Here is an 18,320-nt window from a genome sequence, read left to right on the forward strand (position 1 = left end):
GTTTCCCACCAGTGTTTCCACCAAACTAACTTGTTTCCCACCAGTGTTTCCACCAAACTAACTTGTTTCCCACCATTGTTTCCACCAAACTGACTTGTTTCCCACCAGTGTTTCCACCAAACTGAACTTGTTTCCCACCAGTGTTTCCACCAAACTAACTTGTTTCCCACCAGTGTTTCCACCAAACTAACTTGTTTCCCACCAGCGTTTCCACCAAACTAACTTGTTTCCCACCAGCGTTTCCACCAAATTAACTTGTTTCCCACCAGTGTTTCCACCAAACTAACTTGTTTCCCACCAGTGTTTCCACCAAACTAACTTGTTTCCCACCAGTGTTTCCACCAAACTAACTTGTTTCCCACCAGCGTTTCCACCAAATTAACTTGTTTCCCACCAGTGTTTCCACCAAACTAACTTGTTTCCCACCAGTGTTTCCACCAAACTAACTTGTTTCCCACCAGTGTTTCCACCAAACGAACTTGTTTCCCACCAGTGTTTCCACCAAACTAACTTGTTTCCCACCAGTGTTTCCACCAAACTGATTTGTTTCCCACCAGTGTTTCCACCAAACTAACTTGTTTCCCACCAGTGTTTCTACCAAACTGACTTGTTTCCCACCAGTGTTTCCACCAAATTAACCTGTTTCCCACCATTGTTTCCACCAAACTAACTTGTTTCCCACCAGTATTTCCACCAAACTAACTTGTTTCCCACCAGTGTTTTCACCAAACTAACTTGTTTCCCACCAGTGTTTCCCACCAAACTGACTTGTTTCCCACCAGTGTTTCCACCAAACGAACTTGTTTCCCACCAGTGTTTCCACCAAACGAACTTGTTTCCCACCAGTGGTGTGTTTCCACCAAACTGACTTGTTTCCCACCAGTGTTTTCACCAAACTAACTTGTTTCCCACCAGTGTTTCCACCAAACTGACTTGTTTCCCACCAGTGTTTCCACCAAACGAACTTGTTTCTCATCAGTGTTTCCACCAAACGAACTTGTTTCCCACCAGTGTTTCCACCAAACGAACTTGTTTCCCACCAGTGTTTCCACCAAACTGACTTGTTTCCCACCAGTGTTTCCACCAAACTAACTTGTTTCCCACCAGCGTTTCCACCAAACTAACTTGTTTCCCACCAGCGTTTCCACCAAACTAACTTGTTTCCCACCAGTGTTTCCACCAAACTGATTTGTTTCCCACCAGTGTTTCCACCAAACTGACTTGTTTCCCACCAGTGTTTCCACCAAACTGACTTGTTTCCCACCAGTGTTTCCACCAAACTGACTTGTTTCCCACCAGTGTTTCCACCAAACTGACTTGTTTCCCACCATTGTTTCCACCAAACTGACTTGTTTCCCACCAGTGTTTCCACCAAACTGAACTTGTTTCCCACCAGTGTTTCCACCAAACTAACTTGTTTCCCACCAGTGTTTCCACCAAACTAACTTGTTTCCCACCAGCGTTTCCACCAAACTAACTTGTTTCCCACCAGCGTTTCCACCAAATTAACTTGTTTCCCACCAGTGTTTCCACCAAACTAACTTGTTTCCCACCAGTGTTTCCACCAAACTAACTTGTTTCCCACCAGTGTTTCCACCAAACTAACTTGTTTCCCACCAGCGTTTCCACCAAATTAACTTGTTTCCCACCAGTGTTTCCACCAAACTAACTTGTTTCCCACCAGTGTTTCCACCAAACTGACTTGTTTCCCACCAGTGTTTCCACCAAACTAACTTGTTTCCCACCAGTGTTTCCACCAAACTAACTTGTTTCCCACCAGTGTTTCCACCAAACGAACTTGTTTCCCACCAGTGTTTCCACCAAACTAACTTGTTTCCCACCAGTGTTTCCACCAAACTGATTTGTTTCCCACCAGTGTTTCCACCAAACTAACTTGTTTCCCACCAGTGTTTCCACCAAACTGACTTGTTTCCCACCAGTGTTTCCACCAAATTAACCTGTTTCCCACCATTGTTTCCACCAAACTAACTTGTTTCCCACCAGTATTTCCACCAAACTAACTTGTTTCCCACCAGTGTTTTCACCAAACTAACTTGTTTCCCACCAGTGTTTCCCACCAAACTGACTTGTTTCCCACCAGTGTTTCCACCAAACTGACTTGTTTCCCACTAGTGTTTCCAGCAAACTGACTTGTTTCCCACCAGTGTTTCCACCAAACTGACTTGTTTCCCACCAGCGTTTCCACCAAACTAACTTGTTTCCCACCAGTGGTGTGTTTCCACCAAACTGACTTGTTTCCCACCAGTGTTTTCACCAAACTAACTTGTTTCCCACCAGTGTTTCCACCAAACTGACTTGTTTCCCACCAGCGTTTTCACCAAACTAACTTGTTTCCCACCAGTGTTTCCACCAAACTGACTTGTTTCCCACCAGTGTTTCACCAAACTAACTTGTTTCCCACCAGTGTTTCACCAAACTAACTTGTTTCCCACCAGTGGTGTGTTTCCACCAAACTAACTTGTTTCCCACCAGTGTTTCCACCAAACTGACTTGTTTCCCACCAGTGTTTCCACCAAACTGACTTGTTTCCCACCAGTGTTTCACCAAACTAACTTGTTTCCCACCAGTGTTTCCCACCAAACTGACTTGTTTCCCACCAGTGTTTCCACCAAACTGACTTGTTTCCCACCAGCGTTTCCACCAAACTAACTTGTTTCCCACCAGCGTTTCCACCAAATTAACTTGTTTCCCACCAGTGTTTCCACCAAACTAACTTGTTTCCCACCAGTGTTTCCACCAAACTAACTTGTTTCCCACCAGTGTTTCCACCAAACTAACTTGTTTCCCACCATTGTTTCCACCAAACTGACTTGTTTCCCACCAGTGTTTCCACCAAATGAACTTGTTTCCCACCAGTGTTTCCACCAAACTAACTTGTTTCCCACCAGTGTTTCCACCAAACTAACTTGTTTCCCACCAGCGTTTCCACCAAACTAACTTGTTTCCCACCAGCGTTTCCACCAAATTAACTTGTTTCCCACCAGTGTTTCCACCAAACTAACTTGTTTCCCACCAGTGTTTCCACCAAACTAACTTGTTTCCCACCAGTGTTTCCACCAAACTAACTTGTTTCCCACCAGCGTTTCCACCAAATTAACTTGTTTCCCACCAGTGTTTCCACCAAACTAACTTGTTTCCCACCAGTGTTTCCACCAAACTAACTTGTTTCCCACCAGTGTTTCCACCAAAGAACTTGTTTCCCACCAGTGTTTCCACCAAACTAACTTGTTTCCCACCAGTGTTTCCACCAAACTGATTTGTTTCCCACCAGTGTTTCCACCAAACTAACTTGTTTCCCACCAGTGTTTCTACCAAACTGACTTGTTTCCCACCAGTGTTTCCACCAAATTAACCTGTTTCCCACCATTGTTTCCACCAAACTAACTTGTTTCCCACCAGTATTTCCACCAAACTAACTTGTTTCCCACCAGTGTTTTCACCAAACTAACTTGTTTCCCACCAGTGTTTCCCACCAAACTGACTTGTTTCCCACCAGTGTTTCCACCAAACGAACTTGTTTCCCACCAGTGTTTCCACCAAACGAACTTGTTTCCCACCAGTGTTTCCACCAAACTGACTTGTTTCCCACCAGTGTTTCCACCAAACTAACTTGTTTCCCACCAGCGTTTCCACCAAACTAACTTGTTTCCCACCAGCGTTTCCACCAAACTAACTTGTTTCCCACCAGTGTTTCCACCAAACTGATTTGTTTCCCACCAGTGTTTCCACCAAACTGACTTGTTTCCCACCAGTGTTTCCACCAAACTGACTTGTTTCCCACCAGTGTTTCCACCAAACTGACTTGTTTCCCACCAGTGTTTCCACCAAACTGACTTGTTTCCCACCATTGTTTCCACCAAACTGACTTGTTTCCCACCAGTGTTTCCACCAAATGAACTTGTTTCCCACCAGTGTTTCCACCAAACTAACTTGTTTCCCACCAGTGTTTCCACCAAACTAACTTGTTTCCCACCAGCGTTTCCACCAAACTAACTTGTTTCCCACCAGCGTTTCCACCAAATTAACTTGTTTCCCACCAGTGTTTCCACCAAACTAACTTGTTTCCCACCAGTGTTTCCACCAAACTAACTTGTTTCCCACCAGTGTTTCCACCAAACTAACTTGTTTCCCACCAGCGTTTCCACCAAATTAACTTGTTTCCCACCAGTGTTTCCACCAAACTAACTTGTTTCCCACCAGTGTTTCCACCAAACTGACTTGTTTCCCACCAGTGTTTCCACCAAACTAACTTGTTTCCCACCAGTGTTTCCACCAAACTAACTTGTTTCCCACCAGTGTTTCCACCAAACGAACTTGTTTCCCACCAGTGTTTCCACCAAACTAACTTGTTTCCCACCAGTGTTTCACCAAACTGATTTGTTTCCCACCAGTGTTTCCACCAAACTAACTTGTTTCCCACCAGTGTTTCCACCAAACTGACTTGTTTCCCACCAGTGTTTCCACCAAATTAACCTGTTTCCCACCATTGTTTCCACCAAACTAACTTGTTTCCCACCAGTATTTCCACCAAACTAACTTGTTTCCCACCAGTGTTTTCACCAAACTAACTTGTTTCCCACCAGTGTTTCCCACCAAACTGACTTGTTTCCCACCAGTGTTTCCACCAAACTGACTTGTTTCCCACTAGTGTTTCCAGCAAACTGACTTGTTTCCCACCAGTGTTTCCACCAAACTGACTTGTTTCCCACCAGCGTTTCCACCAAACTAACTTGTTTCCCACCAGTGGTGTGTTTCCACCAAACTGACTTGTTTCCCACCAGTGTTTTCACCAAACTAACTTGTTTCCCACCAGTGTTTCCACCAAACTGACTTGTTTCCCACCAGCGTTTTCACCAAACTAACTTGTTTCCCACCAGTGTTTCCACCAAACTGACTTGTTTCCCACCAGTGTTTCACCAAACTAACTTGTTTCCCACCAGTGTTTCACCAAACTAACTTGTTTCCCACCAGTGGTGTGTTTCCACCAAACTAACTTGTTTCCCACCAGTGTTTCCACCAAACTGACTTGTTTCCCACCAGTGTTTCCACCAAACTGACTTGTTTCCCACCAGTGTTTCACCAAACTAACTTGTTTCCCACCAGTGTTTCCCACCAAACTGACTTGTTTCCCACCAGTGTTTCCACCAAACTGACTTGTTTCCCACCAGCGTTTCCACCAAACTAACTTGTTTCCAACCAGCGTTTCCACCAAATTAACTTGTTTCCCACCAGTGTTTCCACCAAACTAACTTGTTTCCCACCAGTGTTTCCACCAAACTAACTTGTTTCCCACCAGTGTTTCCACCAAACTAACTTGTTTCCCACCATTGTTTCCACCAAACTGACTTGTTTCCCACCAGTGTTTCCACCAAATGAACTTGTTTCCCACCAGTGTTTCCACCAAACTAACTTGTTTCCCACCAGTGTTTCCACCAAACTAACTTGTTTCCCACCAGCGTTTCCACCAAACTAACTTGTTTCCCACCAGCGTTTCCACCAAATTAACTTGTTTCCCACCAGTGTTTCCACCAAACTAACTTGTTTCCCACCAGTGTTTCCACCAAACTAACTTGTTTCCCACCAGTGTTTCCACCAAACTAACTTGTTTCCCACCAGCGTTTCCACCAAATTAACTTGTTTCCCACCAGTGTTTCCACCAAACTAACTTGTTTCCCACCAGTGTTTCCACCAAACTAACTTGTTTCCCACCAGTGTTTCCACCAAAGAACTTGTTTCCCACCAGTGTTTCCACCAAACTAACTTGTTTCCCACCAGTGTTTCCACCAAACTGATTTGTTTCCCACCAGTGTTTCCACCAAACTAACTTGTTTCCCACCAGTGTTTCTACCAAACTGACTTGTTTCCCACCAGTGTTTCCACCAAATTAACCTGTTTCCCACCATTGTTTCCACCAAACTAACTTGTTTCCCACCAGTATTTCCACCAAACTAACTTGTTTCCCACCAGTGTTTTCACCAAACTAACTTGTTTCCCACCAGTGTTTCCCACCAAACTGACTTGTTTCCCACCAGTGTTTCCACCAAACTGACTTGTTTCCCACCAGTGTTTCCAGCAAACTGACTTGTTTCCCACCAGTGTTTCCACCAAACTGACTTGTTTCCCACCAGCGTTTCCACCAAACTAACTTGTTTCCCACCAGTGGTGTGTTTCCACCAAACTGACTTGTTTCCCACCAGTGTTTTCACCAAACTAACTTGTTTCCCACCAGTGTTTCCACCAAACTGACTTGTTTCCCACCAGCGTTTTCACCAAACTAACTTGTTTCCCACCAGTGTTTCCACCAAACTGACTTGTTTCCCACCAGTGTTTCACCAAACTAACTTGTTTCCCACCAGTGTTTCACCAAACTAACTTGTTTCCCACCAGTGGTGTGTTTCCACCAAACTAACTTGTTTCCCACCAGTGTTTCCACCAAACTGACTTGTTTCCCACCAGTGTTTCCACCAAACTGACTTGTTTCCCACCAGTGTTTCACCAAACTAACTTGTTTCCCACCAGTGTTTCCCACCAAACTGACTTGTTTCCCACCAGTGTTTCCACTAAACTGACTTGTTTCCCACCAGCGTTTCCCACCAAACTAACTTGTTTCCCACCATTGTTTCCCACCAAACTAACTTGTTTCCCACCAGTGTTTCCACCAAACTAACTTGCTGTTGGCTAAAATGACGTAGCGCACATAAAATGTACTTTTTCGTTTCAGTTTTCATATACCAAACAAAAATCTAAAGGTCAATGTGTTTCCATCGTATTTTCCACTCTACTGATGGTTTCGCTACAAAATCTGTTACGTTATAATATACCCACTCTGATCTTGGCACGTGCCCTCTCTAGCCAACAGCTCACAGATACAGTGGAGCTAGTCTACAGGAGGACATTATTATGAATAAGAGTCCGATTGTTTTTATTTGTCAAACGGCAGTCAAGCATCGATCATCATGTCACCAGAATAACACCCTCGATATTTATTGGAAAGGAGCATCAAGCTCATCACCGTGACCTTTCACCCCCCCCTGTGAAGTTCATCATCATTTATTTAATCTGTAACCTAATAAACTGCACGGTTTCCCCGAGTCATACGAGACGACCACACAACATATCGGTGTGATTCCAAAGTTTTCTTATGATATGATCGTTTTTATATCAATAATTGCGCAAAATGGCATTTCCTCCACCATTTCTCGCATAATAAATTTTACTGATACAAAAAGATCCCACCATGTCGAACGTAGTTATTGACAATGATCAATCAAGTACAACGGAAGGAGTGAAAACCCACAGACACTCATTCCTCGAGGACTGGAGTTTGACACATGATTTAGCCTCTGGGTTACCTACCCACAGCTGACATGGTGACGATGTTCTGGCCTACAGGGAAGTCCCGTCCGATCATCCCTCGGCAGCCAACCCTCTCAAACAAAGGTCTGTTGTCATTTACGTTGATGAGGCGCACTGTCACGTTGACCTCGTTCTCCCGCCGGTACGGAGAACCCCAGTCTGAGGCCCGGACGGAGAACATGTAGAGATCAGATGACGTCTCGTAGTCCAGCTCTCTAGCGGTCCTCAGCTGAGAGAAGATGAGAGGAGAGGAAACGAGGGGAGATGAGAAGAGGAGAGGAGAGGAGGTGAGAAGAGGAATGGAGGGGAGGGGAGAAGAAGACAGGACAGGAGAGGAGAGGAGAGGAGAGGAGAGGAGAGGAGAGGAGAGGAGAGGAGAGGAGAGGAGAGGAGAGGAGAGGAGGAGAGGAGAGGAGGACAGGAGAGGAGGACAGGAGAGGAGAGGAGAGGAGGGGAGAAGATGACAGGACAGGAGGAAAAGTGATAAGATGATATAAGATACGTGTGTCAATACTTTGCAGCATGTACTGTATACACACACACAGCGAGGAACAACAACCCCCAACAGTCAACACTAAAGGTACCTCTCCTGAGTCCTGATCTAAAGGTACCTCTCCTGAGTCCTGATCTATGGTGAAGGGTAGCGCCTGAAGTCCAGCGATGCTGTGGGTGATACAGCCGTTCTCCCCGTTGTCATCGTCCACCGCCGACACCACCGAGATCACCGTACCGACCGGCACGGTCTCTTCGATTGACACGTCGTACGCCGGCCTGGTGAACGTGGGCGTGTTGTCGTTAGCGTCCTCTACGGTGACCTGAGTTAAAGATGAGATGAGAAATGAACAGAAGATCAGATTTGTTTGTCAACACAGACACAATCAACAAAGACGACAACAACAAAGTATTACAAATCAGACATATTAAAATCACCTGGACCCTGGTTCTGAGTTTACTGCCCTGCTCCAACACCTCCAGCTCCACGACGTCCTGCGATAGGCTGGTCAGAGGGGTTGTCGTAGTGATGACCCCGGTCAGAGGGTTGATGAGGAAGTACGGTGAGGCAGAGAAGGGGCTGAAGCTGTAGTTGACGTTGGGAGGTTCTGGGGTGATCCGCACTTCCACTACGATGGTGCCAGGCGGCGCTATCTCACTCAGTCTCACCTGGTACAGCTGTTTATCAAACCTTACCTGGAAAATCAAGTTAAAATGTCTGCCAATTGTCTTGCTTTTATACCAAAGGTATTGTTATGGTGTTGTTATGGTGTTGTTATTGTATTTTTATGGTATTGTTATGGTGTTGTTATTATATTGTTATGGTATTTTTATGGTATTGTTATGGTGTTGTTATGGTGTTGTTATGGTGTTGTTATTATATTGTTATGGTGTTGTTATGGTGTTGTTATTATATTGTTATGGTATTGTTATGGTGTTGTTATGGTGTTGTTATTATATTGTTATTATATTGTTATGGCATTGTTATTGTTATGGTGTTGTTATTATATTGTTATGGTGTTGTTATTATATTGTTATGGTGTTGTTATTATATTGTTATGGTGTTATGATATTGTTATGGTATTGTTATGGTGTTATGATATTGTTATGGTATTGTTATGGCGTTGTTATGGTATTATTATGGTATTGTTCATTGTCAAAACTCAGACACCATTTTTTGGGATAAACAAAAAAACATGACACTGAACAGCAGAGAGGGAAAAAGCTACAACAATGAAAATGAAATTGAATGAAGACACGACAGGTAAATGACTCACCTGGAGAGCCTGAGGTGTTCTAACTAACACCTGGACCACCTGAGTGTTGGAGAACAGAGGAGGGGTTCCTCTGTCTTTAGCCTGGAGGGTCAGGTTACAACCGTATGGAAACTTCCTCCAGTCCACGGGCTCTGACATCTTCACCTAGAGATGGGAGGAGAAGAGGAGATTAGAAGAGATAAAAGAAGGGGAGGAAATGATAGGCGAGGAGAGGAGGAGAGGAGAGGAGAGGAGAGGAGAGGAGAGGAGTGTACTACCTTGTACTCGTTCCCGACCGGCGAGCGGTCCACCTTAAACTGTTCCAGTGGGTCCCCCTCGACGATGGAGACCCATTCGATGTCCCCGCACACCCCCTCATCCTGGTCCTCCACCGTGACCACAGCAAACACAGGGTCTTGGTCCAACCACGATGGCACCAGGGCCACCATAGACAGCACCGGAGAAAACTCATTCACCCGTTCAACCGTCAGGACCACCTGGATTGATTGATTTATTGATTGATTGATAAAATGATCAAACAGTTAAAGACAAATGTCAAAGTACAAAGAAATCCGAGAGGATGAAACATTAAGGAAAATAGAATATAACTTTATTGTCACTTGAGTAGAATGGACAATGAGTCTTATGTCTTTCCTAACACCTCCAGACACACACACACACACACACACACACACACACACACACACACACACACACACACACACACACACACACACACACACACACACACACACACACACACACACACACACACACACACACACACACACACACACACACACACGTTAACACAAGGTCAGCAGCAGTGCCCCTGGACCCGGGGTTTGAACTAGCAACCTTCAGGCTGCTGTCTCGCTTCTCTAACCTTCTAGTCCTTGGTCGGAACAAACCAGGGTATAGAGATACCTTAGCGGTGCTGCTGATCCCGTTGGTCCCGTAGAGCTTTATCCCTCGGTCCACCGCTCGGACCTCCAGCTCCATCCGCTGCCCCGTTATTGGCTGGCCAGTCAGGGTCACGACCCCACTGGTGGGATGCACCGAGAACAGCGCCACACGTTCCCTGGAGACAAATCAAACGTTATTCTATAAAGAGACAAATCAAACGTTATTCTATACAGCACATCTCTTACAATGGGTCGCTCTGACTCTGACAAGTCACATCAAACTTTATTCTATACAGCACATCTCTTACAATGGGTCGTTCTGACTCTGACAAGTCACATCAAACGTTATTCTATAAAGAGACAAATCAAACTTTATTCTATAAAGCACATCTCTTACAATGGGTCGCTCTGACTCTGACAAGGCGTACAAACTCGACTTACATTTGGTACAGTACTATGTAGTGCAAAGTGCTTCCCAAACATAGAGGGTTCTTCACAAAGTATTCACACACCCCTTGATTTCTTCCACTAGTTTGTTGTGTTAAAGCCTGAATTCAAAATGGTTTACATTGAGATGTTGTGTTAAAGCCTGAATTTAAAATGGATTACATTGAGATGTTGTGTTAAAGCCTGAATTCAGAATGGTTTACATTGAGATGTTGTGTTAAAGCCTGAATTCAGAATGGTTTACATTGAGATGTTGTGTTAAAGCCTGAATTCAAAATGGTTTACATTGAGATGTTGTGTTAAAGCCTGAATTTAAAATGGATTACATTGAGATGTTGTGTTAAAGCCTGAATTTAAAATGGATTACATTGAGATGTTGTGTTAAAGCCTGAATTTAAAATGGTTTACATTGAGATGTTGTGTTAAAGCCTGAATTCAAAATGGTTTACATTGAGATGTTGTGTTAAAGCCTGAATTCAAAATGGTTTACATTGAGATGTTGTGTTAAAGCCTGAATTCAAAATGGATTACATTGAGATGTTGTGTTAAAGCCTGAATTTAAAATGGTTTACATTGAGATGTTGTGTTAAAGCCTGAATTTAAAATGGATTACATTGAGATGTTGTGTTAAAGCCTGAATTTAAAATGGATTACATTGAGATGTTGTGTTAAAGCCTGAATTTAAAATGGATTACATTGAGATGTTGTGTTAAAGCCTGAATTTAAAATGGATTACATTGAGATGTTGTGTTAAAGCCTGAATTCAAAATGGTTTACATTGAGATGTTGTGTTAAAGCCTGAATTCAAAATGGTTTACATTGAGATGTTGTGTTAAAGCCTGAATTTAAAATGGATTACATTGAGATGTTGTGTTAAAGCCTGAATTTAAAATGGATTACATTGAGATGTTGTGTTAAAGCCTGAATTTAAAATGGTTTACATTGAGATGTTGTGTTAAAGCCTGAATTCAAAATGGTTTACATTGAGATGTTGTGTTAAAGCCTGAATTTAAAATGGATTACATTGAGATGTTGTGTTAAAGCCTGAATTCAAAATGGTTTACATTGAGATGTTGTGTTAAAGCCTGAATTTAAAATGGATTACATTGAGATGTTGTGTTAAAGCCTGAATTTAAAATGGATTACATTGAGATGTTGTGTTAAAGCCTGAATTCAAAATGGTTTACATTGAGATGTTGTGTTAAAGCCTGAATTCAAAATGGTTTACATTGAGATGTTGTGTTAAAGCCTGAATTTAAAATGGATTACATTGAGATGTTGTGTTAAAGCCTGAATTTAAAATGGATTACATTGAGATGTTGTGTTAAAGCCTGAATTTAAAATGGATTACATTGAGATGTTGTGTTAAAGCCTGAATTTAAAATGGTTTACATTGAGATGTTGTGTTAAAGCCTGAATTCAAAATGGTTTACATTGAGATGTTGTGTTAAAGCCTGAATTTAAAATGGATTACATTGAGATGTTGTGTTAAAGCCTGAATTCAAAATGGTTTACATTGAGATGTTGTGTTAAAGCCTGAATTTAAAATGGATTACATTGAGATGTTGTGTTAAAGCCTGAATTTAAAATGGATTACATTGAGATGTTGTGTTAAAGCCTGAATTCAAAATGGTTTACATTGAGATGTTGTGTTAAAGCCTGAATTCAAAATGGTTTACATTGAGATGTTGTGTTAAAGCCTGAATTTAAAATGGATTACATTGAGATGTTGTGTTAAAGCCTGAATTTAAAATGGATTACATTGAGATGTTGTGTTAAAGCCTGAATTTAAAATGGATTACATTGAGATGTTGTGTTAAAGCCTGAATTCAAAATGGTTTACATTGAGATGTTGTGTAAAAGCCTGAATTTAAAATGGATTACATTGAGATGTTGTGTTAAAGCCTGAATTTAAAATGGATTACATTGAGATGTTGTGTTAAAGCCTGAATTCAAAATGGTTTACATTGAGATGTTGTGTTAAAGCCTGAATTTAAAATGGATTACATTGAGATGTTGTGTTAAAGCCTGAATTTAAAATGGATTACATTGAGATGTTGTGTTAAAGCCTGAATTCAAAATGGTTTACATTGAGATGTTGTGTTAAAGCCTGAATTCAAAATGGTTTACATTGAGATGTTGTGTAAAAGCCTGAATTTAAAATGGATTACATTGAGATGTTGTGTTAAAGCCTGAATTTAAAATGGATTACATTGAGATGTTGTGTTAAAGCCTGAATTCAAAATGGTTTACATTGAGATGTTGTGTTAAAGCCTGAATTTAAAATGGATTACATTGAGATGTTGTGTTAAAGCCTGAATTTAAAATGGATTAAATTGAGATTTTGTGTCACTGGTCTACACACAATACCCCATAATGTCAAAGTGGAATTATGTTTTTATAAATGTTTACAAATTAATAACAAATGTAAAAGCTGAAATGTCTTGATTCAATAAGTATTCAACCTCTTTGTTAAGCCTAAATAAATTCAGGAGTAAACATATGCTTAACAAGTCACATAATAAGTTGCATGGACTCACTGTGTGTGCAATAATAGTGTTTAACATGAGTTTTAAATAACTACCCCATTTATAAATAAATAATAACATATGAGAAAGAATAAAAACGTCATGCATTTCCAGGTCAAAGGTTGTGAGTTTGATTCCCGCTGGGGACACCCATACGGAAAATACATGACCGTATGACTGGAAGACGCTTTGAATAAAAGCGTCTGATAAATGGCGCATATTATTATATTATTAAAATATATCAACTAAAGCTAGTAAAACAGCAGTGGATCTAAATAAGTAGTAGAACTACCCTTTGGATCCTACACCAAGGTCACACAAAGGTCACACAAAGGTCACAGCATAATTTACATGATTAAAAAGGAACACCACGAATTTATAACGAAAATGAGAAGGACAGAGGAACAACACCAATATTATCTATGCATAGTCACTTTAACTCTACCTACATGTACATATTACCTCAACTAACCGGTGACCCCGCATATTGACTCTGTAGCGGTACCCCCTGTATATAGCCTCTCTACTGTTATTTTACTGCTGCTCTTGAATTATTTGTTACTTTTATTTTTGTTGTTGTCTATTTTTAACTTAACACACATTTTTCTTAAAACTGCATTGTTGGTTAAGGGCTTGTAAGCATTTCACTGTGAGGTCTATTCTGTTATTTTCGGAACATGTGACAAATAACATTTGATTTCATTTGAAAATGAGAAGGACAGTGGAAAAACACCAATGTAATACCTGAAGAAGTAGTAAAACTGCCCGTTGGATCCTACGTCTGCGTCCGTGGCCGTTACTCTGCCGACACTGGCGCCCAGCGGAGAACCCTCGGGGACCACGAAGGAGTAGGAGGTCGGGGCAAACAGAGGTCGAAGGTCATTCATGTCTAGGATGTTGACGAAGACGGTGGTGAAGGCCTCCAGCCCACCTTGTGCTGTGGCTCGCACCTACACATTACACACACGCACGCACGCACGCACACACGCACACACGCACCACACACCACACACCACACACACACACACACACACACACACACACACACACACACACACACACACACGTGATTGATTGATTGATTTTTGGGAAAAGATGCACTGATAACATGTTCAAGTCATTCACTAAGATGTTGAATGTGGACACCCATGTTGAATACACTGAGCTGTCTGTCTAAACTACTGGCACACAGCTCAGACACCCATGCATACCCCACAAGACATGCCACCAGAGGTCTCTTCACAGTCCCAAGTCCAGAACAGACTATGGGAGGCACACAGTACTACATAGAGCCATGACTACATGGAACTCTATTCCACATCAGGTAACTGATGCAGCAGCAGAATCAGATTTAAAAAACAGATACAAATACACCTTATGGAACAGCGAGGACTGTGAAGCTACAAAAACACAGGCACAGACACATGCACACACATGATAACATACGCACTATACACACACGTACACATGGATTTTATGTTGTAGATATGTGGTAGTGGAGTAGGGGCCTGAGGGCACACACTTAATATGTTGTAAAATCTGTTGTGAATGTATTGTAATGTTTTAAAAAATGTATAACCGCCTTCAATTTTGCTGGACCCCAGGAAGAGTAGCTGCTGCCTTGGCAGGAACTAATAGGGATTCATCATAAACCCCAGGAAGAGTAGCTGCTGCTTTGACATGAACTAATGGGGATCCATAATAAACCCCAGGAAGAGTAGCCACTGCCTTGGCAGGAACTAATGGGGATCCATAATAAACCACAGGAAGAGTAGCTGCTGCCTTGACAGAAACTAATGGGGATCCATAATAAACCCCAGGAAGAGTAGCTGCTGCCTTGACAGAAACTAATGGGGATCCATAATAAATACAAATACACATACTAAGGTCAGGGTACCTCCCGGTTCATCGTGAGGTGTGTGTGTGTGTGTGTGTGTGTGTGTGTGTGTGTGTGTGTGTGTGTGTGTGTGTGTGTGTGTGTGTGTGTGTGTGTGTGTGTGTGTGTGTGTGTGTGTCTGTGTGTGTGTTCTGTGTGTGTGTTCTGTGTGTGTGTGTGTGTGTGTGTGTGTGTGTGTGTGTGTGTGTGTGTGTGTGTGTGTGTGTGTGTGTGTGTGTGTGTGTGTGTGTGTGTGTGTGTGTGTGTGTGTGTTGTGTGTGTGTGTGTGTGTGTGTGTGTGTGTGTGTGTGTGTGTGTGTGTGTGTGTGTGTGTGTGTGTGTGTGTGTGTGTATATCCTCACCGTCAGTGTATAATTGTCCTGCACCTCCCGATTCAAGGTGCCTCCACTGCCTCCGTTGGTCTGCACCCTCAGGAAGCTGAAGTCCCCCAGCACCAGGTTCTCAGCCTTGGGACCACAGATATAAATCATCACTAGATTAGTCCAGGAGTAGATCCCTCCAAGAATTAGGGAATCAAAAAATATGACAGATTTAAATATGAGTCCAAATTCGCACCATATTACATATATGGGGACGGGAAAGACATGGAAGGACAGGAAAAGGACAGGAAAAGGACAGGAAAAGGACAGGAAAGGAAAGGGTGAAAATAAATTTCACTACACAATCAAGCTACCAGTCCAACCGACCCATTGGCCTTGTAGTTAGAGTGTCCTCCCTTGAGATTGGAAGGTTTGTAGTCTGATCCCCGGGCCGAGTCAAACCAAAGACTGTAAAAATTGGACCCGATGTCACTCAGCATTGAAGAGATTGGAGGTAAGGCATCCTGTCCAGGGAGTGTACTGGTACATCAAGCTGCCTCACACTACAGTAACAGGAGATAGACTAGTGTCCTGTCCAGGGGGTGAACTGGTACATCTAGCTGTCTCACTACAGAAACAGGAGACAGACTAGTGTCCTGTCCAGGGGGTGTCCTGTACATCAAGCTGTCTCACTACAGAAACAGGAGACAGACTAGTGTCCTGTCCAGGGGGTGTCCTGTACATCAAGCTGTCTCACTACAGAAACAGGAGACAGACTAGTGTCCTGTCCAGGGGGTGTCCTGGTACATTAAGCTGTCTCACTACAGAAACAGGAGATAGACTAGTGTCCTGTCCAGGGGGTGTCCTGGTACATCAAGCTGCCTCACTACAGAAACAGGAGATAGACTAGTGTCCTGTCCAGGGGGTGTACTGGTACATCAAGCTGCCTCACTACAGAAACAGGAGATAGACTAGTGTCCTGTCCAGGGGGTGTACTGGTACATCAAGCTGCCTCACTACAGAAACAGGAGATAGACTCCTGCTCCTATGAGACATTCTGGATCAGACTAGCCAAGGCTACTTACTTTACACAGTCGATCTAGGCTGGTCCGTATTGATTCCAAAACAACAGATTTAAGTGATATTTTGTATTACTGGACAGAGAATGGCACCAAATGGCACCCAGTTTCTTAAATAGTGCACTACTTCTGAGCAGACCCCTATGAGCAGACCCCTATGAGCAGACCCCTATGAGCAGACCCCTATGAGCAGACCCCTATGAGCAGACCCCTATGAGCAGACCCCTATGAGCAGACCCCTATGAGCAGACCCCTATAAGCAGACCCCTATGAGCAGACCCCTATGAGCAGACCCCTATGAGCAGACCCCTATGAGCAGACCCCTATGAGCAGACCCCTATGAGCAGACCCCTATAAGCAGAGCCCTATGAGCAGACCCCTATAAGCAGACCCCTATGAGCAGACCCCTATAAGCAGACCCCTATGAGCAGACCCCTATGAGCAGACCCCTATGAGCAGACCCCTATAAGCAGAGCCCTATGAGCAGACCCCTATAAGCAGACCCCTATGAGCAGACCCCTATGAGCAGACCCCTATGAGCAGAGCCCTATGAGCAGACCCCTATGAGCAGAGCCCTATGAGCAGACCCCTATGAGCAGAGCCCTATGAGCAGACCCCTATAAGCAGACCCCTATGAGCAGACCCCTATGAGCAGACCCCTATAAGCAGAGCCCTATAAGCAGAGCCCTATGAGCAGACCCCTATAAGCAGAGCCCTATAAGCAGACCCCTATGAGCAGAGCCCTATGAGCAGACCCCTATAAGCAGAGCCCTATGAGCAGACCCCTATGAGCAGACCCCTATAAGCAGAGCCCTATAAGCAGAGCCCCATGAGCAGACCCCTATAAGCAGAGCCCTATGAGCAGACCCCTATGAGCAGACCCCTATAAGCAGAGCCCTATGAGCAGAGCCCTATGAGCAGACCCCTATAAGCAGAGCCCTATGAGCAGACCCCTATGAGCAGACCCCTATAAGCAGAGCCCTATAAGCAGAGCCCTATGAGCAGACCCCTATAAGCAGAGCCCTATAAGCAGACCCCTATGAGCAGACCCCTATGAGCAGACCCCTATAAGCAGAGCCCTATGAGCAGACCCCTATGAGCAGACCCCTATAAGCAGAGCCCTATGAGCAGACCCCTATGAGCAGACCCCTATAAGCAGAGCCCTATGAGCAGACCCCTATAAGCAGACCCCTATAAGCAGACCCCTATAAGCAGAGCCCTATGAGCAGACCCCTATGAGCAGAGCCCTATGAGCAGACCCCTTGAGCAGAGCCCTATGAGCAGACCCCTATAAGCAGAGCCCTATAAGCAGACCCCTATAAGCAGAGCCCTATGAGCAGACCCCTATAAGCAGAGCCCTATGAGCAGACCCCTATGAGCAGAGCCCTATGAGCAGAGCCCTATGAGCAGACCCCTATGAGCAGAGCCCTATGAGCAGAGCCCTATGAGCAGAGCCCTATGAGCAGACCCCTATGAGCAGAGCCCTATGAGCAGAGCCCTATGAGCAGACCCCTATGAGCAGAGCCCTATGAGCAGAGCCCTATGAGCAGAGCCCTATGAGCAGACCCCTATGGATTGTGACTTCCATCCTACCTGGAAGATGCCCTCGCTGTTCCCAGCCTCGATGGAGTACCTGACCTCCCAGGTAAGAGCCGGGTCCAGGACCACACCCATCCTCACAGCACTCTGGGTGTAGGTTCTGGCTGCAGAGTTCTGCATTAGAATAGAACAGGTGAATCAGAATAGAACAGGTGAATCAAAATAGAACAGGTGAATCAGAATAGAACAGGTGAATCAGAATAGAACAGGTGAATCAAAATAGAACAGGTGAATCAGAATAGAACAGGTGAATCAAAATAGAACAGGTGAATCAGAATAGAACAGGTGAATCAGAATAGAACAAGTGAATCAGAATAGAACAGGTGAATCAGAATAGAACAGGTGAATCAGAATAGAACAGGTGAATCAGAATAGAACAGGTGAATCAGAATAGAACAGGTGAATCAGAATAGAACAGGTGAATCAGAATAGAACAGGTGA

At 43.7% G+C, this 18,320-nt stretch overlaps 1 protein-coding gene across 1 annotated transcript in view; it reads right to left on the minus strand.

Annotated features, from left to right (window-relative positions):
* The window catches only part of LOC139551917 (protocadherin Fat 3), a gene marked incomplete at its 3' end in the record, with an annotated part of 293,271 nt that extends 275,272 nt beyond the window's left edge, over positions 1 to 17,999 (minus strand). Inside the window, exons 1-9 of the mRNA XM_071363255.1 lie at positions 17,874 to 17,999; positions 15,244 to 15,348; positions 13,750 to 13,955; positions 10,053 to 10,206; positions 9,404 to 9,622; positions 9,147 to 9,290; positions 8,308 to 8,565; positions 7,989 to 8,192; positions 7,378 to 7,606 (exon numbers count right to left, since the gene is read on the minus strand). Of these exons, the coding sequence (XP_071219356.1) occupies positions 7,378 to 7,606; positions 7,989 to 8,192; positions 8,308 to 8,565; positions 9,147 to 9,290; positions 9,404 to 9,622; positions 10,053 to 10,206; positions 13,750 to 13,955; positions 15,244 to 15,348; positions 17,874 to 17,999 (1,645 nt within the window). The remainder of the gene's footprint in view (positions 1 to 7,377; positions 7,607 to 7,988; positions 8,193 to 8,307; positions 8,566 to 9,146; positions 9,291 to 9,403; positions 9,623 to 10,052; positions 10,207 to 13,749; positions 13,956 to 15,243; positions 15,349 to 17,873) is intronic.
* Between the last annotated feature and the right edge of the window lie 321 nt (positions 18,000 to 18,320).

The sequence above is a fragment of the Salvelinus alpinus genome, chromosome 24 (genome assembly GCF_045679555.1).
Source record: "Salvelinus alpinus chromosome 24, SLU_Salpinus.1, whole genome shotgun sequence".
NCBI classification, from domain to species: Eukaryota; Metazoa; Chordata; class Actinopteri; order Salmoniformes; family Salmonidae; genus Salvelinus; species Salvelinus alpinus.